The sequence below is a fragment of the Odocoileus virginianus genome, chromosome 7 (genome assembly GCF_023699985.2).
Source record: "Odocoileus virginianus isolate 20LAN1187 ecotype Illinois chromosome 7, Ovbor_1.2, whole genome shotgun sequence".
In the NCBI taxonomy this organism is placed as follows: Eukaryota; Metazoa; Chordata; class Mammalia; order Artiodactyla; family Cervidae; genus Odocoileus; species Odocoileus virginianus.
This window is the reverse complement of record NC_069680.1, coordinates 56,360,339-56,387,439: the sequence shown is the minus strand read 5'-3', so window position 1 is coordinate 56,387,439 and position 27,101 is coordinate 56,360,339. Positions and strand designations below refer to the sequence as shown.

At 36.6% G+C, this 27,101-nt stretch overlaps 1 protein-coding gene across 2 annotated transcripts in view; it reads left to right on the top strand.

Moving 5' to 3' along the window:
- Positions 1-27,101, top strand: part of CTNNA3 (catenin alpha 3) — a 1,809,955-nt gene that overhangs the window by 1,575,730 nt on the left and 207,124 nt on the right. For both annotated transcript variants that reach the window (XM_070470726.1, XM_070470725.1), the window contains exon 14: positions 19,427-19,519. In XM_070470726.1, the coding sequence (XP_070326827.1) occupies positions 19,427-19,519 (93 nt within the window). The remainder of the gene's footprint in view (positions 1-19,426; positions 19,520-27,101) is intronic.

Genomic DNA, 27,101 nt, shown 5'->3' with positions numbered 1-27,101 from the left:
AGTGAAAGCTGTGCTTAGATGATCTAATTTCTTAGTAGGATCAAAAGATAGTTAAATAACATGAGGAATTAAAATATTACCCCATCCATTAGATCATGGAAAATCTTGATAATCACTGCACTATATACTTTAGCATGAAGCTAAAACAATTTGTACATATTAATAAGAAGCTTGGAGAGTCTAACAAAACAATTCAAGCAAGACATTTTGTACAAATCAAGTTTTTCATTGAGCAAATAAAGGTGTATGTTCATAGGAGAATGTGAATAACATAGTTCTATATGTCATTAAATTGTGAGTAAAACTTAGTGAGTTAACAGAACTTAGATAATGTTGCATTAGTTTCATAATGATGGTGACCTAGGGATTTCCCTGGTGACCCAGTGCTTAAGACTCTGTGCTTCCAATGCAGGGGCTATGGGTTTGATCCGTGGTCAGGGGACTAAGATCCCACATGCTTCGGGGCATGGTCATTAAAAAATGATTGTGACTTCATATAATTTATGACAATTTTATAACACATAACTCTACTGCACACAGAGCAATTAATAAATATCTTCTGAATAGAGTCTGTATTTTTTTGTCATTTTCTTTTCTTTTTCTTTTTTTTTCTTTTATTTTTATTAGTTGGAGGCTAATTACTTTACAATATTGTAGTGATTTTTGCCATACATTGACATGTATGACATGAATAAGCCATGGATTTATGTGTTCCCCATCCTGAACCCACCTCCTCCTCCCTCCCCACCCCATCACTCTGGGTCTTCGCAGTGAACCAGCTCGGAGCACTTGTCTCATGCATCCAACCTGGGCTGGTGATCTGTTTCACCCTTGATAGTATACTTGTTTCAGTGCTATTCTCTCAGAACATCCCACCCTTGCCTTCTCCCACAGAGTCGCAAAGTCTGTTCTGTACATCTGTGTCTCTTTTTCTGTTTTGCATATAGGGTTATCATTACCATCTTTTAAAATTCCATATATATGTGTTAGTATACTGTATTGGTCTTTATCTTTCTGGCTTACTTCACTCTGTATAATGGGTTCCAGTTTCATCCATCTCATTAGAACTGGTTCAAATGAATTCTTTTTAATGGCCAAGTAATATTCCATGGTGTATATGTACCACAGCTTCCTTATCCATTCATCTGCTGATGGGTATCTAGGTTGCTTCCATGTCCTGGCAATTATAAACAGTGCTGCGATGAACATTGGGGTGCATGTGTCTCTTTCAGATCTAGTTTCCTTGGTGTGTATGCCCAGGAGTGGGATTGCTGGGTCATATGGCAGTTCTATTTCCAGTTTTTTAAGGAATCTCCACACTGTTCTCCATAGTGGCTGTACTAGTTTGCATTCCCACCAACAGTGTAAGAGGGTTCCCTTTTCTCCACACCCTCTCCAGTATTTATTGCTTGTAGACTTTTGGATAGCAACCATCCTGACTGGAGTGAGATGGTACCTCATTGTGGTTTTGATTTGCATTTCTCTGATAATGAGTGATGTTGAGCACCTTTTCATGTGTTTGTTAGCCATCTGTATGTCTTCCTTGGAGAAACGTCTGTTTAGTTCTTTGGCCCATTTTTTGATTGGGTCATTTATTTTTCTGGAATTGAGCAGCAGGAGTTGCTTGTATATTTTTGAGATTAATCCTTTGTCTGTTGCTTCATTTGTTATTATTTTCTCCCATTCTGAGGGCTGTCTTTTCACCTTGCTTATAGTTTCCTTTATTGTGCAAAAGCTTTTAAGTTTCATTAGGTCCCATTTGTTTATTTTTGCTTTTATTTCCAATACTCTGGGAGGTGGGTCATAGAGGATCCTACTGTGATTTATGTTGGAGAGTGTTTTGCCTATGTTTTCCTCTAGGACTTTTATCGTTTCTGGTCTTACATTTAGATCTTTAATCCATTTTGAGTTTATTTTTGTGTATGGTGTAAAAAGTGTTCCAGTTTCATTCTTTTACATGTGGTTGACCAATTTTCCCAGCACCACTTGTTAAAGAAGTTGTCTTTTTTCCATTGTATATCTTGCCTCCTTTGTCGAAGATAAGGTGTCTATAGGTACGTGGATTTATCTCTGGGCTTTCTGTTCTGTTCCATTGATCTATATTTCTGTCTTTGTGCCAGTACCATACTATCTTGATGACTGTAGCTTTGTAGTAGAGCCTGAAGTCAGGCAGGTTGATTCCTCCAGTTCCATTCTTCTTTCTCAAGATTACTTTGGCTATTTGAGGTTTTTTGTATTTCCATACAAATTGTGAAATTATTTGTTCTAGTTCTGTGAAAAATACCGTTGGTAGCTTGATAGGGATTGCATTGAATCTATAGATTGCTTTGGGTAGTATAGCCATTTTGACAATATTGATTCTTCCAATCCCTGAACACGGTACCTTTCTCCATCTATTTGTGTCCTCTTTGATTTCTTTCATTAGTGTTTTATAGTTTTCTATATATAGGTCTTTCATTTCTTTAGGTAGATATACTCCTAAGTATTTTATCTTTTTTTTGCAATGGTGAATGATATTGTTTCCTTAATTTCTCTTTCTGTTTTCTCATTGTTCGTGTATAGGAATGCAAGGGATTTCTGTGTGTTAAATTTATATCCTGCAACATTACTGTATTCATTGATTAGCTCTAGTAATTTTCTGGTAGAGTCTTTAGGGTTTCCTATGTAGAGGATTGTGTCATCTGCAAACAGTAAGAGTTTTACTTCTTCTTTTCCTAATTGGATTGCTTTTATTTCTTTTTCTGCTCTGATTGCTGTGGCCAACACTTCCAAAACTATATTGAATAGTAGTGGTGAGAGTGGGCACCCTTGTCTTGTTCCTGACTTTAAGGGAAATGCTTTCAGTTTTTCACCATTGAGGATAATGTTTGCTGTGGGTTTGTCATATATAGCTTTTATTATGTTGAGGTATGTTCCTTCTATGCCTGCTTTCTGGAGAGTTTTTTATCATAAATGGATGTTGAATTTTGTCAAAGGGCTTCTCTGCATCTATTGAGATAATCATATGGTTTTTCTCTTTCAATTAGTTAATGTGATGTATTACATTGATTTGTGGATATTAAAGAATCCTTGCATTCCTGGGATAAAGCCCACTTGGTCATGATATATGATCTTTTTAATATGTTGTAGGATTCTGTTTGCTAGAATTTTGTTAAGGATTTTTACATCTATGTTCATCAGTGATATTGGCCTGTAGTTTTCTTTTTTTGTGGCATCTTTGTCTGGTTTTGGTATTAGGGTGATGGTGGCCTCATAGGATGAGTTTGGAAGTTTGCCTTCTTCTGCAACTTTCTGGAAGAGTTTGAGTAAGATAGGTGTTAGCTCTTCTCTAAATTTTTGGTAGAATTCAGCTGTGAAGCCATCTCGTCCTGGGCTTTTGTTTGCTGGAAGATTCCTGATTACAGTTTCGCTTTCCGTGCTTGTGATGGTTTTGTTAAGATCTTCTATTTCTTCCTGGTTCAGTTTTGGGAAGTTATACTTTTCTAAGAACTTGTCCATTTCTTCCAAGTTGTCCATTTTATTGGCATAGAGCTGCTGGTAGTAGTCTCTTATGATCCTTTGTATTTCAGAGTTGTCTGTTGTGATTGCTCCATTTTCATTTCTAATTTTGTTGATTTGGTTCTTCTCCCTTTGTTTCTTAATGAGTCTTGCTAATGGTTTGTCAATTTTGTTTATTTTTTCAAAAAACCAGCTTTTAGCTTTGTTAATTTTTGCTATGGTCTCTTTAGTTTCTTTTACATTTATTTCTGCCCTAATTTTTAAGATTTCTTTCCTTCTACTCACCCTGGGGTTCTTCATTTCTTCCTTCTCTAGTTGCTTTAGGTGTAGAGTTAGGTTATTTATTTGACTTTTTTCTTGTTTCTTGAGGTAGGCCTGTAATGCTATGTATCTTCCTCTTAGCACTGCTTTTACAGTGTCCCATAGGTTTTGGGTTGTTGTGTTTTCATTTTCATTCATTTCTATGCATATTTTGATTTCTTTTTTTATTTCTTCTGTGATTTGTTGGTTATTCGGAAGCGTGTTATTTAGCTTCCATAAGTTGGAGTTTTTAATAGTTTTTTTCTTTTTTTTCCACTGTAATTGAGATCTAATCTTACGTATTGTGGTCAGAAAAGATGACTGGAATGATTTCAATTTTTTTAATTTACCAAGGCTAGATTTATGGCCTAGGATGTGATCTATTCTGGAGAATGTTCCATGTACACTTGCGAAAAAGGTGAAATTGATTGTTTCGGGGTGAAATGTCCTATAGATATCAATTAGGTCTACGTGGACCATTGTGTCCTTTAAAGTTTGTGTTTCCTTGTTAATTTTCTGTTTAGTTGATCTGTCCATAGGTGTGGGTGGGGTATTAAAGTCTCTCACTATTATTGTGTTATTGTTAATTTCCCCCTTCATTCATGTTAGCATTTGCCTTACATATTGTGGTGCTGCTATGTTGGGGGTGCATATATATTTATAATTGTTATATCTTCTTCTTGGATTGATCCTTTGATCATTATGTAGTGTCCTTCTTTGTCTCTTTTCACAGCCTCTATTTTAAAGTCTATTTTATCTGATATAAGTATTGTGACTCCTGCTTTCTTTTGGCCTCCGTTTGCATGAAATATTTTTTTCCAGCCCTTCGCTTTCAGTCTGTATGTGTCCCTTGCTTTGAGGTGGGTCTCTTGTAGACAGCATATATAGGGGTCTTGCTTTTGTATCCATTCAGCCAGTCTTTGTCTTTTGGTTGGGGCATTCAACCCATTTACATTTAAGGTAATTATTGATAAGAATGGTCCCATTGCAATTTGCTTTGTTGTTTTGGGTTCACGTTCATACAACCTTTCTGTGTTTCCTGTCTAGAGAAGATCCTTTAGTATTTGTTGAAGAGCTGGTTTGGTGGTGCTGAATTCTCTCAACTTTTGTTTGTCTGTAAAGCTTTTGAATTCTCCTTCATATGTGAATGAGATCCTTACTGGGTACAGTAATCTGGGTTGTAGGTTATTCTCTTTCATTACTTTAAGTATGTCCTCCCATTTCCTTCTGGCCTGAAGAGTTTCTATTGAAAGGTCAGCTGTTATCCTTATGGGAATCCCCTTGAGTGTTATTTGTTGTTTCCTTGCTGCTTTTAATATTTGTTCTTTGTGTTTGATTTTTGTTAATTTGACTAATATGTGTCATAGGGTGTTTCACCTTGGGTTTATCCTGTTTGGGACTCTCTGGGTTTCTTGGACTTGTGTCACTATTTATTTCCCCATTTTGGGGAAATTTTCAGCTATTATCTCCTCAAGTATCTTCTCATGGTCTTTCTTTTTCTCTTCTTCTTCTGGGACTCCTATGATTCGAATGTTGGGGTGTTTCACATTGTCCCAGAGGTCCCTGAGGTTGTCCTCATTTCTTTTAATTCTTTTTTCCTCTCTGCTTCATTTATTTCCACCATTTTATCTTCTACCTCACTTATCATGTCTTCTGCCTCTGTTATTCTACTGTTGGTTCCCTCCAGAGTGTTTTTGATCTCATTTAATTCTGAAGGAGATGGGAATACCAGATCATCTGACCTACCTCTTGAGAAACCTGTATGCAGGTCAGGAAGCAACAATTAGAACTAGACATGGAACAACAGACTGGTTCCAAATTGGAAAAGGAGTACACCAAGGCTGCATATTGTCACCCTGCTTATTTAACTTACATGCAGAGTACATCATGAGAAATGCTGGGCTACAGGAAACACAAGCTGGAATCAAGATTGCCAGGAGAAATATCAATAGCCTCAGATATGCAGATGACACCCCCCTTATGGCACAAAGTAAGGAAGAACTAAAGAGCCTCTTGATGAAAATGAAAGAGGAGAGTGAAAAAGTTGGCTTAAAGTTCAACATTCAGAAATGGCATCTGGTCCCATCACCTCATGGGAAATAGATGGGGAAACAGTGGAAACAGTGTCATACTTTATTTTTTGGGGCTCCAAAATCACTGCAGATGGTGACTGCAGCCATGAAATTAAAAGATGCTTACTCCTTGGAAGGAAAGTTATGACCAACCTAGATAGCATATTAAAAAGCAGAGACATTACTTTGCCAACAAAGGTCCATCTGGTCAAGGCTATGGTTTTTCCAGTGGTCATGTTTGGATGTGAGTTGGACTGTGAAGAAAGGATAGTCATATTAAGCATACACAACAGGAAGTATAGGTATATAATTAGCATTAATTCTGCACATTTAACCAGAAGTCTCATGATACTTTACTGAAATAGCAGGGACCAACTTCTCGTTAAACATGGACGGTTAGACTCCCTAAGGTGAAAGCATACTGGTACTTAAGCTAAGATCTGTGGGTCGTCGGTACAAGTAGAATTATTTCCCAGAAAACAGTTTCCCAGAAAGCAGTAAAAGAGCAAGCCTAACTGCACACATACTCACACACACACACACAGACACACATACCGACATTTGCTTCACTGCTGTATGCTTTAGTTGGAATCATTACATGCTACCTTTTTGTACTGTTAGTATGGGAATGGCAACCTACTCCAATATTCTTGTCTGGATAATTCCATGGACAGGGGAGCCTGGTGGACTACAGTCCATGGAGCTGCAAAGAGTCAGACATGACTAAGTGACTAACACTTTCAGTTTTCACTTGATATTAGTATTCTCTAGTTTCATTCAAGAAAGAAATTTTAATACTAAGGTTTTTTTTTTTTTTTAATTATTGTGTTGAATGAAGTGAAAAAAAGCCATAAAACTTGGTTTGATATTTTACAAATACAGTTAATGATAGAAAAATCACTGCTTCCATATTATCTTACCATTCTTATCAGTGGTCTTTTCACATTCAGAGTCCATTATGAAATTCTGCAGATGATATTACTTTACTAAAGCTATGATATTTCTTATTTCTAAGCACCCCTTAGTGATACGACCCATGGATAGGTGTCTGTAAACTGAACATTTAACATTGATAACATAATTTAACATTTTTAAATTAAATATGTGATCCCTTAGTACAAATTGAAGTCCACTTTATTAAATAACGAAAAAAAAAGAGAGGTATTAACTGCTTAAAGCTGAATTTGCAGTATTACTCTTTTTATATAGTTATTCAGTGGAATATCACATTCCATGGTCGTTATAATTACAGTCTTGGGCTAAGCAAACAATTGTTACTTTATGTAGTATGGATCTAGATAGACATTTTAATAAGTAGATGCAAATTCTGGCAGCATTATTGATGTGTAACTGACATTTAAAAAACTGTGCATATTGAAGCATACCATTTGATACGTTTTATAGGCATATGTATTTAACCCTGAAGCTATCACCACAGTCAAATTAAGGAATATATACATCAAAGCCTAAAACTTACACATGATCCTTGGTAATCTAATCATTCCTTGCTGCAGACCCCAAATGATCCCACAGATTAATCTAATGTATTACTGTGGATTGATTTGTAACTTCTAGTGTCTGAGTGTGTATGTACTTAGTCATGTATCTTTGCATGCCCCATGGACTGTAGCCCACCAGGTTCTCTGTCCATGGAATTTTCCAGACAAGAATACTGAAGTTTAATTTCTAGAATGCTGCATAAATAGGATAATACAAGATGTACCCTTATTTTGCTTCCTTCACATGGCATAATTATTTTGAGATCTAGCCAGGTCATTTCTTGTATCAATAATCATTCTCTTTTCTAATTGAGTGATATTCTATTGAAAGATCATATAATTTGTTACAGCATTTGCTTGTTGATGAACATCTGAGTCATTTCTGCCTCTTGGCTATTCCAAAAGAAGTTGCTATAAGTAGTTGTGTACAAGTCTTTTTGTGAATGTATGTTTTAGTTCATTTTGAGTAAACAGGGTGAAATGATTGGATTCTATGGTGTTCTATTGGGTTTCCCTTGTGGCTCAGCTGGTAGGTAATCTGCCTGCAATGTGGGAGACCTGGGTTCAATTCCTGTGTTGGGAAGATCCCCTGGAGAAGGGAAAGGCTATCCATTCCAGTATTCTGGCCTGAAGAATTCCAGGGACTGTATAGTCCATAGGGTCACACAGAGTTGGACATGACTGAGCAACTTTCATTTTCATGGAAGTTTAACACGTTAAGGAACACAAGCAGTTTTTAAATCTAATTTTCCTGCTGGGTTTGCTTCCACCTCTTTTCTTAATTTCATAGATCAGGACAGACTGTGTAGAAACAGCATATGAGCTAGTTTCATAGCCACTTACATCTGCCTACATCTTCAGCAATGATGTATTCACTTGCTTCTACAAATAGGCCTTTAAGTTTGGGGACTTAAAAATCCCTTTTAGAGAGAACATAATTCTTCCTTAGGGGTTGTCCAAGTATTTATTTTGCTGCATTCTAGTGTACTATTTCATATATAAGCTGCCAACTTACACAACTTTATTCTATCAGTGTAGGGAATTCTTACATCCCATAAAGCAAACGCAAATCCAATAACCCTGAATAATAGCTACAAAAGTCTTATATAGATCTGAATTACTGTATTATCGAGCAGCATCTCCTCTGTAAAGTGGAACTTCTTTCATATTTTTCTGTTTTTTAGTTCAGTGTGAAATAGGAGAGTCAGGTGTGGACATCCTATTTAGCCTTACATGATATCCATGGCTAGAACACAGCAGGCAGGCTTTTGCTTTATTTTTGTGCCTGGGATGACTTTGCAAATCTGGATAGATGAATTTGTTTAGGACCATTGATAAATACCTGAACACTTAACCATTTCTAGAAGTAAAAGATTCCCTATAGGTTTAAAAACCTGTATACTATAGGTTATATACCCCTATGAGAAGTTAAATCACAACCCTTGTTTCCCACGAAATCTTCATTACAGAGTGTTTTTATAAAATCAGTGTCCAGGACACTGGAAATGTGAAAATTCCCTTACATGAAATAAGGAAGCCATGGCTTTCATGGATCCACAGAGCGAAGAAGGAGACCATGGTAATACGGGGGGGGGGGGGGGGGGGGGTGGACAGCATAGGGCCCTGGTGAGGCCTAGTTCTCTGTATCTGCTCTCAATCTTCTTTGCTGTTTGCTCCAATAATGAAGACATACGCTGCAATTTTCATCTCATCTACTGAAAGCTTTTGTCTGTGTCCACATCAGCTTCAAATACCATGCCACGTTTAGACCTATTTGAAGTGACAAGGCCAACTCTGTTCCTGTGCAGTGAGTTTTGCAATCTTGCTCTTTTTTCATTGCTGGCACATCCTTGAAGTGTCACATTCAACATTAAGCAGATTTTCTTGTAACATTTGCTGCTTGTTTGTTTATTTTTTTTCCCCCTGATGATAAATCTATGTACTAAAAATTTAGAAACAAATCAATTATAAAGAAAGCCACAGATAACACTGTAACACTCTCATACATATATGCAATATGTTTTATATAATTAGAATATATGTATTTATACATTCAATGAAGAGTCTTAAAAGAGTATTAAGTGATTTTTCTTTGCATTAGATATTGTCTGAAACTCATTTTAACATCTATAGGATAGTTTTTTGAAAAAAAAAATGAGTAATTTTAGTTACATAACCTCTCTTCAGTTCTAGGGATAAGAACACACAAATTTACATAAACAATCTGTTTAGCTTAGTATTTGATGGAAAAGTTGAGATTTTTCTTACTCAAATACCAAAGAATGTGTCTGATTGTCATGGTAGCAATGTTTACACCCAAGAGTTAAAGGTTTGATTGTGTTATTAGTCATCTATAGCCACTGTCACTACTATCATCACCACTATTTAAAAATTTTTATTATTGCATTATTTCTAACAACAGCACACTTCCCGTTTACAGATCAAGAAGAATAATTTTACTGCCACAATTATGCATGGTATCATCAATTATTGCCCATCAGAACCCTAACATTGTTCTATGTTGTCCTGGACAAAGTAAGGTTAAAAAGTTGTTTCTAACCTCCTGAGAGGTACACACATCAAAGTGTTAGTAGCTTAATTTTGTGGGACTCTCCATGATCCCATGGACTGTAGCCTGCCAAGCTCTTCTGTGCATGGAATTCTCCAGTCAAGTATACTGGAGTGGGTTGCCATTCCCTTCTCCAGGCAATCTTCCCAACCCAGGGATTGAACCCAGGTCTCCCACATTGCAGGCAGATTCTTTACTGTCTGAGCCAGCAGGGAAGACAACACATCCAAAGGGACTTGTAATCTACAGTTGTGTTTAGCATTTCAAAAAAAAGGTATCCTGCTAATTCAGAATTTTATTTAAAAAATTATCTTTCCTGATAACATTGTCACCAAGCCTGCAGTAGACTTACAGAATGAACAGTAGAACTGAATGAGATTTTATAAATCATTTAGTTTAGTCCTTTCATTTACTTCTGAAAAAGCTTAGTTTTCAACATGTTAAGTGCTTTTTGAGGTCACAAGCTATTAAAAGCAGCATTAACCTAAATCCAGATACTCAATTTTTACATCGTGTTCTATCACAGTCCCTGGCTTACTATAAGAACGTTGGCAGGTTAGTTAAATTAGGTTTTCTGTTTATAATTTGGAAAGAATATATAAAAGTTCTGTCCAAAACACATACACAGTTAGTAGTTTTGCTAGTTAGTACAGCCTAATTCATTTAGAACTTAAAACAACAACAACAGATACATTGGCACAATTTTGCTCATGATATGGGCCAAAATTGAACTGATTTCATTCCTGATATACTTAAAGCCAGGGTTCCAGCCTGAGAAACAAGCAGGATTTTCTTTTAGTTGACTTTTTTCAAATACAGTATATGGTTCAACATAGGTGATACTGAAGCAGTAACGAAAGGCTGAATCATCTATTAACTCCAGGCAGTAAGTCTACTGAGGTCCAGACATTCTATCTGGTGGAGGAAGGAAGAAATTAAGTGAGCTGATCAAAACCCGAAGCTATTTGGCCTGCCTTTCTCTGTGAGCAGTATATTCATGCTATTCAAAGTTCATTTTCTAGACTTGTGAGTCTTGACTACTCAGCTCCCATATTCGCTATGCACTTGTGACTACCAAGCCAAATGGCTCATAAAATGAGCCCTGGAACCTACTTTGTAGCAGTCCTTTATTAACTGTGTAGTATTGGATGAATTCTGTTAACTCTAAGGTGCGGTTTCCTCAACTGTGGTATTAAAATGATAACCTTGCTTCTTTAGGTTTATTGTTATGATAAAATAAGAAAAGAAATGTGGAAGAATCCAGCAGAGTGTTATTAATGAATCATATTAAGGCCTTGATTAAAAATGATTATCTTACCTTTCTGTTCTCAGAGAGAAGAATTCAAGGGTCTTGATTTGAGTCCAGATATTTCTAATATTTTAATTTTCCAAAAGTATGCTTTCATCCAAACCACATTCATCATGGCTTTGTTAGTCTCTCAGAGTTTTATTTAAACTTCAAGCTGGAAAGCGTCTTATGATTTCTTCTGATGGTTTTCATGATTTAGACATACAGTCCTGAAGTCAGATCTAGATCACCAACTCATTTGGTGGTTGAAAAAGTACAGTGATATCAATGAGGTCATTTTCATTTATGACCATATTGCTGAAATCATATTGCTGGGTGCTTTTCTACAGGTATTAGCCTCTTTAGTGTCTTAGGATCAAAGAATTGACTCCCACACTCTTATAGGTAAAAGGAGGGGTTGAACTTAAAGTGTGACTTACCCTATGTGATTCTATTATCACTTGAGTTCTTCAAAAGGTTTTGTAAAAACTTAAATGATTACAATGATCGCCTCCTTTGAAAAAATTGTCATAATCCAGACTCAAGTATAAAGTATCAAATGATTGGCTGTTTGATGAATGCTGGTCTGGTCTAAGTAGTGATAAATGGAGACTTAATTCATTTGAAATAGATGAACAACTTAAGCTCAGGACTGTGTCTCCCCTGAAACAGCAATTTTCTTCATGTTCAAGATTTATCTGCCTAAGATGTCCTATGTGACTATATGTTTGATCATATTTTCTTATACATTACAGATGTACTCTTTTTATCTTACATTAGGGTATGTATTTTGTATTCTGTCTTAGCTTTCTCAAGATGTATTTTAATTGTTGTAGCTTTAAGGGATATATGTTGGAGAAGACTCTTGAGAGTCCCTTGGACTGCAAGGAGATCAAACAAGTCAACCCTAAAGGAATCAGTCTTGAATATTCATTGGAAGGACTGATGTTAAAGCTGAAGCTCCAGTACTTTGGCCACATGATGAGAAGAACTGACTCATTGGAAAAGATCCTGATGTTAGGAAAGATTGAAGGCAGGAGGAGAAGGGGACAACAGAGGATTAGATGGTTGGATGGCATCACCAACTTGATGGGCATGAATTTGCACAAGCTCCAGGAGTTGGTGATGGACAGGGAAGCCTGGCGTGCTGCATGGAGTCCATGGGGTCACAAAGAGTCAGACATGACTGAGTGACTGAACTGAACTGAACTAAGGGGTATAATGCCCAAGCATCTTAGTTTCATCATATGAAATAATTCATAGAGTGGTATATTCTAAACATTGGAAAAGGAAAAAAGACATCGTTTGTGAAACAAAAAGGGATAATAATGGTACCCAAAGGCAGTTTTGAATTATTTTTCAAAAGGTTAAAATGAGAAAATTCACCAATGCTCTATTGGGAAAATAGAGAAATATATCTTTATTTTTACCCTTCTTTATTATGTATATTTTTCTTCCATGTATTCATTCATTAAAAACATATTTTCCACACACCTATTTTTTACTAGAAACTATGTGAGACATTCAGGTTATAAAATTGAGAACAATGCTAGATGCCTTCTCACTTTATGTTAAAATGAGAAGATACATGTATTCATCAGGTTAACCATCTTTCTAACTAATGTGATGAATTGGAGTGGGTCAGTAAAGAACCCACCTGCTAATGCAGGAGACATGGGTTCAGTTCCTGGGTTAAGATTCCCTGGAGAAGGAAATGCCAACCCACTCCAGTATTCTTGCCTGGGAAATTCCATGGATGGAGGAGCCTGGCAGGCTATAGTCCACTGGGTCACAAAAGAGCCAGACACAACTTAGTGACTGGAAAACAAAAATATTTGAATCAACCGAACTTGACAGATTTTCCAAATCTCTCCTACCATTGAGTACTCCTTGCTATTGTTGTTCAGTCACTAAATCATGTTTGACTTTTTGTGACCCCATGGACTGCAGCATGCCAGATTCCTCTGTCTTCCACTATCTCCTGGAGTTTGCTCAAATTCATGTCCATTGAGTTGGTGATGCTATCTCACCATATCATCCTCTGCCACCCCCTTCTCCTTTTGCCTTCAGTCTTTCCCAGCATCAGGATCTTTTTAGTGCAAAGGAAACATTTCTTCCAGATTAATGTAAATGTTATGCTTTCAGTTTAAGCATAAACTCCAAAAATCTTAAAACTTACATATTATCTGTCCAAGTATGTGACAAATTAACCCTCTAATTGACAAGCAATGGAAGGCATACAAATTCCTGCATTTCAGGTGACAGGGAAAATCCTTGATAAACTATTGATGCTGCCATCTTGCAACTCATATTACAGTGACACTTAACTAAAGCCTAAACCAATCAAAAAATTAAATTTAATGTAAGGCCAGTAATTCTCATGAAGAACTGTGTACAGGATCATTTGTACAATTTTATAAAGCTATAGGTTAGTGGGCCTCTCCCTCAAAGATTGATTCCAGGGGTCTGTCATTTTAAAAAAAGTTTGTAATACACAACATGTTGTTTACTTCATTTTCTGGAAATATTTTGAAATTTTTGACAGTTAAATGTGATGGTTACATTTTTTCTAAAATGTGACTCTTTAAATAATTTATAGGACTTGGAAACTAGAAAAAACAAGGCTCAGAAAATGGATCAAAAACCTTGTCAATAATGCCAAGAACTGAGTATTGATTCTTGGATGCGGGGTGGGGGGGGGATATATGCATATGTGTGTGCATGCGTGTGTGCACTCATTTTTGCTTTCCATAATTTGAATTGTGTTATTGTATATTTTCCTCATTTTAAAATGTATTTGAATTCTGTTCTCTCCACTTCTGTGTTATCAGCTCAGCTAAGATAATCTCACTGAGCATGCTATTGCAGATTCTTTCAGAATATGTCCGCAGCATCATTCCTTCTCTGAGTGTCAGACCAATACTGACATTGCTCTGGCAGTTACTTGATTGTAGTAAGGCCTTGAGGGATAATCAGAGAAGTTTGAGTTGCCATCCAATCCTCTATATGATTTAGAATTCAACCTTAAATCTTAGGAAAATACTGAGCATGACTCCTATTTCTTAAACTTTTTTTCCTTTTTCTTTCTTTCTTTCTCTTCCCTCCTACCTCTTCTCCCTCTTGCCCTTGCTTTCATCCTTCCCTTATTTTTTGTTGTTTTAGTGACCACAAATTTATTTTCTTATACCTCAGAATTAAGCATTTGTAGCCTTGAGCAAGTGAATTTTAATGTACAATGATACTGCCTACTTGTTTCACTAAGGATGCTGGAAGAATTTATAACTCTTTAGAAAGCATTAAGCTCCTTGGTGTGGAGGAGGAGGATGAATATGAATGTAGTCATATGTACCTCAATAAATAAATACATATTTAAGCTTATATATACACACATATGTATATACATTCACATACACTCATACCACCAATTGATTGTGTCCTTGAAGTTTAATGTACCACTACTGTTTATTGCACACTCAGTTTCTGTATGAAAACCTCAGCCTATTTTCAAGTCTGACTGTACTTGTTTCTGGACTCCTTTATATAAACAAAGTGAGATCTTAAAGTACTACAATAATAATTTATAATAATCATAAACAATATTGAGCATTCAGTATTTTCTAGAAACTGAATTATGTTCTAGTCCATTATGTTATTTTATCTTCACAATAACCCTAAGAATTAGGTAATATTTTTTTTCCATTTTAAGATGAGGAAACTTAGCTTATTTCAAGTCACTTTGGGTTGCCTAAAGAAGGGTTCACAATAACAAGAGTTAAAAAACTATGGAATAGTTATCCTGAATTTTTATCAGAGAAATAAATGAGTAATAGAATTTATTATCACTTTTTACACAATAAAATAGGTTATCTTCCTATGGGTCTGGTTTAAAGACAGTTCAGCTTAGAGAAGGAAAGTTATTTCTATCACCCCTGAGAATGTGAAGAGTGTATCTTTGCTAGGGCCAGTTTAAGAGAGTATCTTACTCTTACACATGATTAAAATAGGATCAAACATGATCTTTACTTGAACTTTAAAAGAAATCAGTGTATGTGTAATTACACTAAACCCTGTTAGCACAATGACATTGTATATTCAAAATCAGGAAAGTGTAACTAGAGTTAGCGGTAAGTATTGTGTCAATCCAGAGTAACAGATGTGAAGTAAAATGGAGGTATCCAAAATGCCACAGAAGTTTTATCAAAAAATATAAAGGGTTTGATAGGATGAGGATAAGTTTGTGAAGAAAGAAGAGAACAAATAATAGACAGAAAGAAGCAACCCTTGTTGCACCCCAGCTGTGTCTGCAGGCTAAGCACTTGTTTAAACATCTTAGTACAACTGGATCTCACAACAATCTTCAGGATTACGTCTCATTATCCAAAATTGTGTTCTGAAGAAACAAAAATTTAAGAGGAGACATCTATTCCCCAACAAGCTAACTGGAGAGGCAGAATTCAAATTCAGGTCTGCATTGCTCAACAGTTTATGGTCTTTCTCCTACTTGACACTGATCTAAGATAGTTGGTTTCCCTTCACACAGGATGGAAATTGATTGGAAACATGCACAGGTTACACACACATACACAAACCTTCCAGAAGTTTAAACTTCCAAAGTGACTAAATAAATAAAAATGAAGCAAGCTGTTTCTAGGAGTGTACAATATAAGGCTGCCAAACCTCCATCCTTCCTTTTTAAAATGTTTACCCTTTCTATTATTATTTGTCTTCAAACTGAAGTTCATATATATCCCCCAAATGATTAAGTACTCCTATTTCTTTCTTAGTTTCCATTTAAACTATAACACTGTATACGTAACTGTTTATTTTTTAAAATATCATCCAGCTGCTTGTCTTACAGAATGCAAAATGCTACCAGCAAGTGTTTTGAACACTGCCCCACTTTTTATTTCATGATAAGGAGAAGTCAGTTGTGGTGGTTTTGCAAGAACACGATCAGTCCCCTGTTAAAGAAAAGTACACAAGTATGTGGGTGTAAATGGTAGGCTTATCACTTCCTGCAGTATCACTAACAAAAATGGTACTTGTGATTTCTGAGGAGCAGTTCTTAATTTCTGTTAGGTCACTTTATTTTTGAATTGCACAAAGTACTGGGATTGGTGACGAAGCTCTGTCTCACCACAGAACTTGGGTTATATAATAGAATATAGCCCGAGTAATAAAAAAGACATTTATAAAAAACAGATCACAGTAGGGACCCCAGACAGCTTGCAGTTGCAAAATAACAGGGCTCAAGAAAGGGAATTTGATCAATTGAGTTTATTCAGACATTATAGGGGCTGGTGATAAATCAAGAGAAAAAAATTATAAAAAGCCTTTCTGAAGAATACTAGGGAAGAATACACAAAAAATAGCTAATAATGAAATATGTGATTGTATAGAAATTCCCTCATGGTGAACTCATGCTGTTATTACTTAAGAAGAAAAATAAATTTCCTGTGATCATAGCTGCAGGTGGTTGCAGCAAAGAAGGGCTGCATGTAGAGATCAACATATAGATAACTACTCAGCACACTGGGCGCCTTGGTGAGGGGGAAGATATTAATATCTAATAAGTTGGTTGAAATTAATGCAGAGTGATAGGAGATGCTCAGTGCAAGTGTTGGAGAACAAAATAGTGCTGGTTAAAGATCTATGAGCTGAGAAAGAATCTGAAGCCATAAGTGTTTAGGAGATTGGTAGTTTTGCGCCACAGTGTGAGCTAACGGTTTCAAGTTCCCATGCCTGGAGTGGCCCCAGTGGAATGAATGCTCTTCGCAACCATGAAAGTAAGTGAAGGTGTTTGAGCGAAACCAGAGCTATTCTGAGGAGGTAGGTCCTGACCCTTTCCCGTCTTCAACAGCTACATGTATATAAATATACAGGAGGCCTTCCATTTTCACTTTGGGATGTTTGTCATGAAACCTAAATATTTATATTCTGGATTTCTCATCAGAGCTTTGTAGCAAAGGAATCATAGTTTAAGACTGAGACTGTGTAAACTTTAATACTAAATTAATTCTCATTAAGTACTTTATATTTGTAATAATGATTTTGCTGTGCAGTACTTGTATTTGCATTAATGACTGGTATCATTAAATTATTGCCACAGAGGGATTTAAGGGAATGGTAACCTGGAACTGAGAAAAACAACAAAAAAAAGATTAAAAAATTAGTTTGAAATATAGGAAGATAGAATCACAATAGAGATACAGTGAGGACAGATGTTTATTGTTGCTGTTGATATGTTTTGTTTTGCTCATATCCAACTAGATTTTGGCCTATCACTGTTAATTTTTCTTCATTCATTTAAAACCATGTATGTGCTAGGTTGTGGTGAGATGGTAGTAAGCAGAGCAGGCTGAGTCCCTACCTCAAAGAACAGATAGTTCAACAGTTTACTTCCCAATTCAACAACCTATGATAAAATAAAGTATGATGAGCATTATATAGTGAAAGTAGAGAGCATAAGGAAATGCTTGGCAGAGGAACTCAGGCCAATCTACGGGATTTGTAAGCAAGACACTTCCCTGAATAAAAGATGTTTAAGCTGAAATTGGGGAAAAAAAAAAAAAAAGCAATGGAAATAGGTTAACTATGTAGACTAAACCCTAAAGTTCATGTTAAATTATTGAGTTCTAAGAAAATTTAGTTTCTCAATTTTCTTGTGTTTTGATATCATATGGTTTTAATAATAGTTATTCCATTTATTTGTCACCTGTAAACACCTTGACGTGTGGTAGCCACATAGTGGTTACAAATTGCTACTCAGAGAAAAACATCCTTCTGATCATTTTTGCTTTCTTTTTCTTTCAGACTTTATTGGGACATAATTAATATACTATAAACATCACCATTTAAAGTATTTTAAATATTCACAAGAGTGTGTGATCATTACCACTTCAGATTGTAGAACATTGTTGCCATCCCATTTCATACCAATACCATCCCATGAAATGCCATGCCGTTTTATATCCCAATGGGTATGAAACCACATGCCCATTAGAAGTTATGACTCCCAACCCCTTCTTCCACTCTCTGCTTCAGGAACCACTAATCAAATCTCTATCTCTATACATTTGGCTACTCTTGAATTCCAAATAAATAGAACCATATAATATGTGGCATTTTATGATTGACTTGTTTCACTTAGCGTAATATTTTCAAAGTTTACCATGTTGCAGTATATATTAGTACTTCATTCCTTTTTATGTCAAGTAATATTCCTTTGTAGGGATTTACCATGTTTTGTTTATTCATTCATCACTAGATATGTTTCTTGGTCATTATGATTGCTGTTGCTATGAATACTTGTTTACAATTTTTTGTGTAGAAATATGGTTTTCATTTCTCTTGGGTATGTACTGTTGAGTGAATTGGGTCCTACTTCCCACTGCTTACAAAACCAATATGCAGATTCTTTAACGTCTGAGCCACCAGGAAAGCCCTATAAAAAGAAAAGTCTCCTTTAATCAAATTGGTGGTGATCTAGGGAGATAGTCGACTCAACGTCCCCCAAACACCATGTCCAAAGATTCTGCTGGATTATGAAAACATTTAAAGGAAAGAAGGGAAGTAATCTCAGTTAATCATTGAGATGGAGGTCAAGGTCATCACCATCCCCCTCTATGTAGACTCAGTGAATTCTTGTGATATTCCTCTAGGTACTATCTTATTCACACAGTTTGGGCATGAGATTGCTGGATGGGAAACTAGGGAAAAGATTTGGTCATCTGTTAATTATTTATTCTTCATTTCTACCACTATAATCTATGGAAAGAACTGATAAGTTAGGCAATATATTGTTTGATTAAAAGATCTGAAAGGTGTGCTTGGGGCGGGGGGGAGATGAGTAAGCATGGAAGTGCCTGGCTTAAATTTTAGTTACAGTATGGCTTTGCTAAAGTGACAAGAAAAGGAGCTTCTCTGTCCATGGGATTCTCCAGGCAAGAATAATGGAGTGGGTTCCCATCCCCTTCTCCAAGGGATCTTCCTGACCCAGGGATTGTGCCCTGGTCTCCAGGATTGCAGGCAAATTCTTTACCACTGAGCCACTAGTGAAGCCCTCCTGCTGAGGGCAGTTTCCTGGCAAAGAGCTTAGGAGAGGAGTTGCTGGGCCATATTGGTAACTCTGTGCTTACTGAGGTACTACCGGAGTACCATTTTGCATTTCCAACAACAGCGTGTTGCTTTCTTTTTATAGACTCCAGAAGAACTAGAGGATGTTTCTGACCTGGAAGAGGATCATGAGGTCCGCAGTCATACCAGCATTCAGACTGAAGGGAAAACTGACCGGGTGAGTCACTTCCCTGAGGGGAGAGCTGTGTGCTGGGCCCTCTCCTTGTCACTCCGGGAAGTGCTCCAGGTGGGACCCCTGGATCTAGAGCTGCTTCTGTAAAGCCCAGAGACAGAAGTCTCAGGATGCTGGGCAGCATTGTGAGGGGAATGAGTTCTTCTGCCTTGAGAGCTCTCAGTGAAGCCATTTCTCACTAGGCAAGCTCACCCCATGCCACTTGGGGTCATTATAGTAGCCATGGAATATCAAAGTGAAATGTGTACCTGTTTGTTTAGAGTGAAAAAGAGAATCCATGAAGTTGTAAATATACCCTGAAGTTCTAGGGAAAAATAACCAAATTCTGAGGCAATATGCCTCTATTTTCTCCCTTTCTACAATGCTTCCTTCTGCCCGCCTCACAACACAGACACACTCACACACACACACATACACTTTTCCCTCCAAAGATGTTAATCGGTTTTTTAAATACTCTGAGATGTTTGACTTTGCTTGGGAATTTGTGGAACCTTGATTTCCTAGCCACTGATAACTTGCAACTGCAGAACGGACTCTATAGCATGTAGGTCTAAAGCCAAGTAGTATAACATGGTATCTGAGCCTTCCTGGGGATGCATCTGAATCAGCCACTTCTTTGCTGGGTTCCTGGGGAACTCACTTAGACTTTCTCTACCTCTCTCTCTTGATTTGTAAAGTGAGGGTACTAATCGTATTCTCTACATGAGGATTGCTGTGGGAATCAACTGAATTAATGAAAAGCATTCTTAAATTAGTGCCTAGCTAGCTCATAGTAAGTTCTCAATCATTACTTATTGTTATTGAGAACTTACTAGGTAGTAACAGGGTCATTGTTATCACTACAGCAATTAGCATCATTATGATTATTTCTATTATTAAATCCAATGTCATAAAATTTGGAGATGTATGAAACAGATTTATTTAAGAACATCCCATGTTGGGAATTCCCTGGAGGTCCAGTGGTTAGAACTCTGTGCTTCCATTTCAAAGAGCATGAGTTTGATCCCTGGTCGGGGAACCAAGATCCCACAAGATAGATGTATGTGCTAAGTCACTTCAGTCATGTCCGATTCTGTGCAACCCTATGGACTGTAGCCTGCCAAACTTCTCTGTCCATGGGATTCTCCAGGCAACAATACAAGAGTGAATTGCCATGCCCTCCTCCAGGGGATCTTCCCACCCTAGGGATTGAACCCTTGTCTCTTACAACTCCTGCATTAGCAGGCAGGTTCTTTACCACTAGCGCCACCTGGGAAGCACAAGATGCACAGCAGGACCTAAAAGAGAAGGTCACATGTTTTCAAATATTCAGATAGCCTAGAACTGGTATATGTCAGTCACAGTACCTGTGTTTCACTAGAAATGTTGGTTTTCTTGAGTTTCCATTTCTTGCTGATTATTTATCAGTCCTATAGCAGCCAGTTTGTGTTGGGAACTATCTGGGGACACACAGCACCTGGAGTTAGTTTCCTTCAGCCTGGTAGACATTCTCAGTAAGAGATCATATCTGAAAAAGGGCAGTGAGTTTGGAAATTAATGTTGGCGGTGGTAACCTTGCCCATGCTCTAAGTAAAGTGAATGATTGATTCACTTGGGCTGCTGCTGAGCCTGTGGAGGTGGAGCCACTGAGGTGGAGGGTATGTGCTTACAAAATAACTGATAGGAGGGGATTTTCTTAATGTAAAGGCAGCACCTTTCAGGATGCTGGGATTAGTAGAGACATGTCATAGTTCATATTCTGGCTTATCACATGTGAATAATAAAATCTTTGGATAAGACCCTTATAATTTAGAAACTTTAAATTTCTTCATCTGAAAAAATGAGAATAACACTGCAACTTCTCACAGCACCATTGCTAACTTCAAAGAATACAATGCATATGAGGGTGTTTTATAAACTTTAAAAATATATGTCAAAGAGATAAGGTTCTTATTACCATTATTATTATTTATATTTTTGTGCTTGGAAAAAGGGACAACTGGATGACCACTTGCCCATGGTAGGTTATAAAACTGAAAATCCCTGTGGTCCCAGATCTTAAGTGTCTTTCATAGAAGCCTCTGCTTCTCACCTTGTGGCAGTCACCCTGAAAGAGCTCTGAATCCTAGATCAGATGTCCATTGTGGACAGTTTCCTGACAGTTGGTTCATTTGGAATGCCCGTGGGTTATACCCTCACCAATATCTAGAAAAAGAGATCCGTCACCATCAAATCTGCTAGAAGCCACATTATATTCAACCCGGCCACTCTCTGATTTGTTTATCTCACAGGCATACTTTCCTGTGAGGCCAACATTCCTGCCATTACTATGCGCAACCCCTCAGGAAGCTGCTCAGATGGTCTAATACATACCCAAGCTTAGGTGAGATGCTTGACAGCCCACAGAACAACTCTTGACCACCACTCTTTCATTCCTTGGATGGACCAGTGAGAAGTGAATTTTCCACAGGTCCCTAAAAGTTTCCCAGGGGATCAAGCTAATCCCAGCAGCAGTGAGCAACTTGATAGTGTATCTTTGGTTTGCCTCTTCTTTCTTTCCTGATTCCTTCTTAGGCTCCTGGTTCTATTCCTTAAGATCTATTCCCAAAATAAACTAACTTCCATTCTTAGTCTCTGCTTTTAGGGTAAAACAAGGAAAGATACTCACTTAACATACAGTTTATTTAGCTACCACATTGACTATGCAGTATTTTTATTATTATCCCAATTGCACTAGGTAAGATCACTGAGACTCAGATTAATATAACTTGTCCAGGAAATGGATTGTTTTCACATTAAGAACTGTGGTGATTACCACATGACAGTTTACTTAGGACAAATAGCAGAATGAATCATTTACTAACAAGCACACAGAGAACCACCACCACAACAAACCTGATAAGTCATCCATGGAATGAAAGAATAAAGGGTGCTGCAGCAGTCTGAAAAAAGAGGAAGACTATAAAGGGTAATAAGTGTGGATAATGCCAATAACATCCTATTATTGAATATATATATATATATTGTAAGTTTATGACAACAGATTCTGTTCTCATATCTGAAGTTTATATGACTAGGGAAGGAAAATGGTTTAAATCTGTCCTTTACCTGTATCACCTGACCAGAGGTAAGATCATATTTAGATATGTTCTCTCCCAGGCATCTTATACCCTAATAGTCCATATTTCTTATAATTACATCCCTATACTTTGAATATATTCATAAATTCAGTCTTATGACTGTTTGAGACTTTGTCTCTGCATTCAATATAGCATTTCCTGAACTTTGTGTCTATTGGACTGAATATATCTTTTGACATACTTCCCAAGAATCATTAATTTGAAAAGGTATCATAAGATTTCAAAGTCAGAATCTGTCGAGAAGTATTTGAATAGCCATGCCATGCTCAATGAAGAATTCCTGGTCACTGAACAAGACAAGTGTTTGATTCCTTTTTGTTTGCAGCTGTTACGAAGGAATGAATGCCTTTTTGGTACTTGGATTATGCAGACTCTGCTATATCAAACATGTACTAGAACCAATTTCAGGCAGTGTTTAGTAATGGAGTGACAGTTATTTATTATCATTTTACTTTATGCATTGTACTTCCAGTAGCTTTGGCTCAACATCATCTGTTACTGCTGTCATTGGTGGCAAATGTCACTGGGCATTGTAAAGGTCTGTAACCAACAAATAATGATTTGCATTCCACACTCAATGAGAGCAAAATACTAAGGGACCAATAGTGCATGCCTTATGAGATGGCAAAGGAACAGCAGTGGAAATTAGTAGTTATCTTAATTATTAAACATGAATACTCACTGGACCAACACCTGGTTCTACCCAATGATCAGGCATCCCAGAGTGATACAGGAGAGTGGGTTTGCTGTAAGTTTATAGAGCATTCTTCAGAGTTTTTGTTTATTCTGTTCATGCCCTTAGCAAGGATGAAATAGACATCTTTTATTTTAAAAACTCAAATTGGAGAGACATTAAAATAGACTCCTAAGATAAAACTCTTAAACTTAATAATAATATTTTTAATAAGTTCTAAAAAAATCTTCTTAAAGATTTTATTAAATATAAGCTAAGATGCATTTTCTTTTTAAACAGAGCTGTGCCAGTTATCATGAACACTTTAGAGAATGTTTCCAAACTGTTGTTTTTGTTCAGTCGCTAAGTCATGTCCAACTCTTTGTGACCCCATGGACTGCAGCATGCCAGGCTTCCCTGTCCTTCACTGTCTCCCGGAGTTTGCTCAACTCATGTCCATTGAGTCAGTGCTGCCATCAATCTCATCTTCTGTCATCCACTTCTCCTCCCGCCCTCTATCTTTCCCCATGAACAGTTTCCAAGTTAGTGTTTTATCTAAGATAAGCCCTGAAGTTTTTTTTTTTTTTTCCCCTTGATTTTACTAATCAGTGAATTAGACTTAAAAAAAATTCAGTAGTTAAGCAAGTCCTGTAGAAATGGAAACAAGTTCCAGGTCATCTGGCACTAGCCACACACATTCTAGTACAGCATGCTTGTAAATGTGGGTCAAATTTCATCATCCCTTAAGATCTCATTGCCCAACTATTGCCACAGTCAGTGTTAAGGTGTCGATATTATAATTCCTCTAACAGAAGATGACTCATGAAACTTAAGACCATAAGGCTTAGTATCAGATCTATTTAAGCCTTACACATTTTCAAATGTCACAATACTACAGTTTTCCATCAATAACAAAATCAGATGGTTGGTTACTATTTGGAAACTACACAGTGATGCTTAGAACATGAAAATTTCCCTAGTGAATTACTTTGTGTTGATGGCATGGATTCTACTTATGTAGAATCACACCATGGAGGACTTTTTGGGTGACACTCTGAGGTCTCCAAACATAGAATCCAGAGACAGAGGCAGTTACTCCTCATTCAGCCTCTTAACACTTGGCTTCTTTGATATTTCAGTGAAGGGAACATTCTAATTTCTAGAAAGTTTCCCTAGGTTATTGTCTGCAATATGGGCAGCAGTAACCATAGATACTCAGGAAATTGCAAGTGGCAGGAGGGTGGTAGCTAAAAGTATATTCCTCAAGTCTACCTAAGGGACAACTGTGGGTTTAGAAAGACTCAGTAAAATGAGTTGAAAGAGTTTTGTGAATAGAATGGGTAAGCAAGTGGCTTGCCTTTTGTGGCCCTGTTATAGATATATAATGTAGACGTTAAATGTGTGGACTTTGGATACATACAAACTTTGGTTTAAATTGGGGTTCTACCAATTAGCATCCATATGACCCTGGGAAAGTTAGTTTATTATTTCTAACTTTCAGTTTCCTCATCTGTAAAATTGTGATAATAATAATATCTGTTATTACCAATAGATGAAGTGGAAGAAATGAGTAAAGGGAGTAAAAAATGCTCAGAATGAAAAAAATAGTATCTATTTTATAGCTGTTTTTGAAGATGAGATATATGAAAAATAAGTTCACTTTTCATGCAAAGGATATACTCAATAAACTGATTTTTACAACAGTGAATGTCAAGATATGCATAGACTTGTGTGTGCTAATGTTACACATTTCCTTTTGAGTATTTCAAAGAGCTTTGTAAATACAGATCTCTCAGTCTTTCAATATAAGATTACTTTGGTCATCTGGTTTTGTTGGGCTCAACATTTAGCAATCTATTACCAAGATTTTTTTTAGTCCCCCCCACACCTCAGGAAGGGGATTTTTCAGAAAATGCTTTAAGGGGTTAAGAGGGAGGTGATATTAATGTGATTCTTAATGATGCTAGTACTTTTATGTAAATTTTTATTCATGTAAATAATGTGGATCTGAAATAATGATCAGAAAAAGCAACTTTTGATAGTAGGAACAAAGCACTTTACCCCAAAATTGCCAATTTCTTATTTCCTTCAATGGTTGTAGAATGCCTGGCTCTTCACTGGGAGCTTTTCTTTTCTATGGAATTGTGATAGCTTGGTGATCTTGTGATCTTTTAGTTTCCATCTTTCTCCAGAGTCCTCAGTTACCTTCACTAAGACATATAGGGCTTAATTTCCTAGTTTTATGGTACATACTCATAAAAAAGAAAAAAAAAGCCCAGTCATCTTGGTATTTTATAGGCTGTATGTTTGTTGGTGACTGTTTTGCAAGTAGTCATTTAAAATCACCTACTCTTTCTCTACCTCTGTTCACAAAGGATGGATGTTCTAGTGTCTTCCCTCTGCCAAAACAGCTGGAAAACCAGTAAGATCTAAAGGCAAAATAACAAATTTTGTTCTGCCTTACACAATTTAAACTGTGATTATAATTTCTTGTAGATAGGGAGTGAAAAAGGGAACTTACCTAACACTGCTGACTAAGGCTAGGTTTTTATTTGAAAGTATTTGAAGTTGTGGTCTCTAATTGCTGAAAGCCAATGGAATAAATATAGCATTAAAATAAACAATTAAAATTTTATAATTTCAACTATAGACATTTATTTCAATATGATAAAGTTATCCTTTTTTAAAGATACATTATTCATCATATTTATAGATGATCCAAAATGAAAGAAACTGTAATTTTTTGTCAGTTTGATAACTAATATTTGTCCTATCTTTAATATTATACCCACTAAAGAATATATACTTTGTAAACCTACACTGCCTTAAAGAATATCATTGAGAAAATTAAACTTATATATATGCTTTATAAATAGAAGTAAATTAGTACAGAAATAAGAACAGTTGCCTAGGTTACTGGAAAAACCTCAAAACGTCAACAGCAGCAAATGAATTGGAGCATACCAAATCTTAAAATACTGCAGATGATTCTTGGCATTAAAAAGTACCTCAAATTTCATGTTGGTGATAGGTAGAACATGCTCATTGTTGCTTTTTAACATGCAGTCCACTGAATATCTTCCACCATGAGAACAAAATATCACCATGAATGAGTGGTGTATTTTAAAAATTGGAAACATTTTAATAGTCCTATTATCAGAATACACTCTCCATAATTCAATTTTATACTGAATTACCATGCAGAATATGAAAAAGATATGCCCTCATTACCTTGTTTATATAGTTTGGTTTAGGTTGCTGTGAACAGCACAGGTCTGGTAAGCCTGAATGAAATGCCATTACTCAGCAGCACTACACTAGGCAGTGCACGTCATCATCATTTGTTTTCACAATTGCTATTCTGTATTCGGTGATAACTCTGCTTTCCTACCTTTCTGAGTGATCATTCTCAGTGTTTCATGGTTTTCTTTTCCTCTGTCTGTTCCTATGCATGAGGGTTCACTACAGTTCTGATGTAAGCTCTGGAGTCCTCAAGTTTTTTCCACTTTTCTTGGATATGCTCATTCAGTCCCAAGACTTCAGATGTCATATATAGAGTGGCCAACTCCTGTCTCCTGAACCCTGGCTGCATATATTGGCAGGCCTGTAGGCTTTCTTGCCTCATGTGGATCACAGGTTCCTGTGAAATTCACTGTTTCCAAGCCTGAATGCATCATTTTACCCACAAATCTAACCTGACTCCCAGATTTCTTATGATGCTGCTGTACATTCATGCACATGTCTGAACCTGTGAATTATTATTTTTACTACTTCT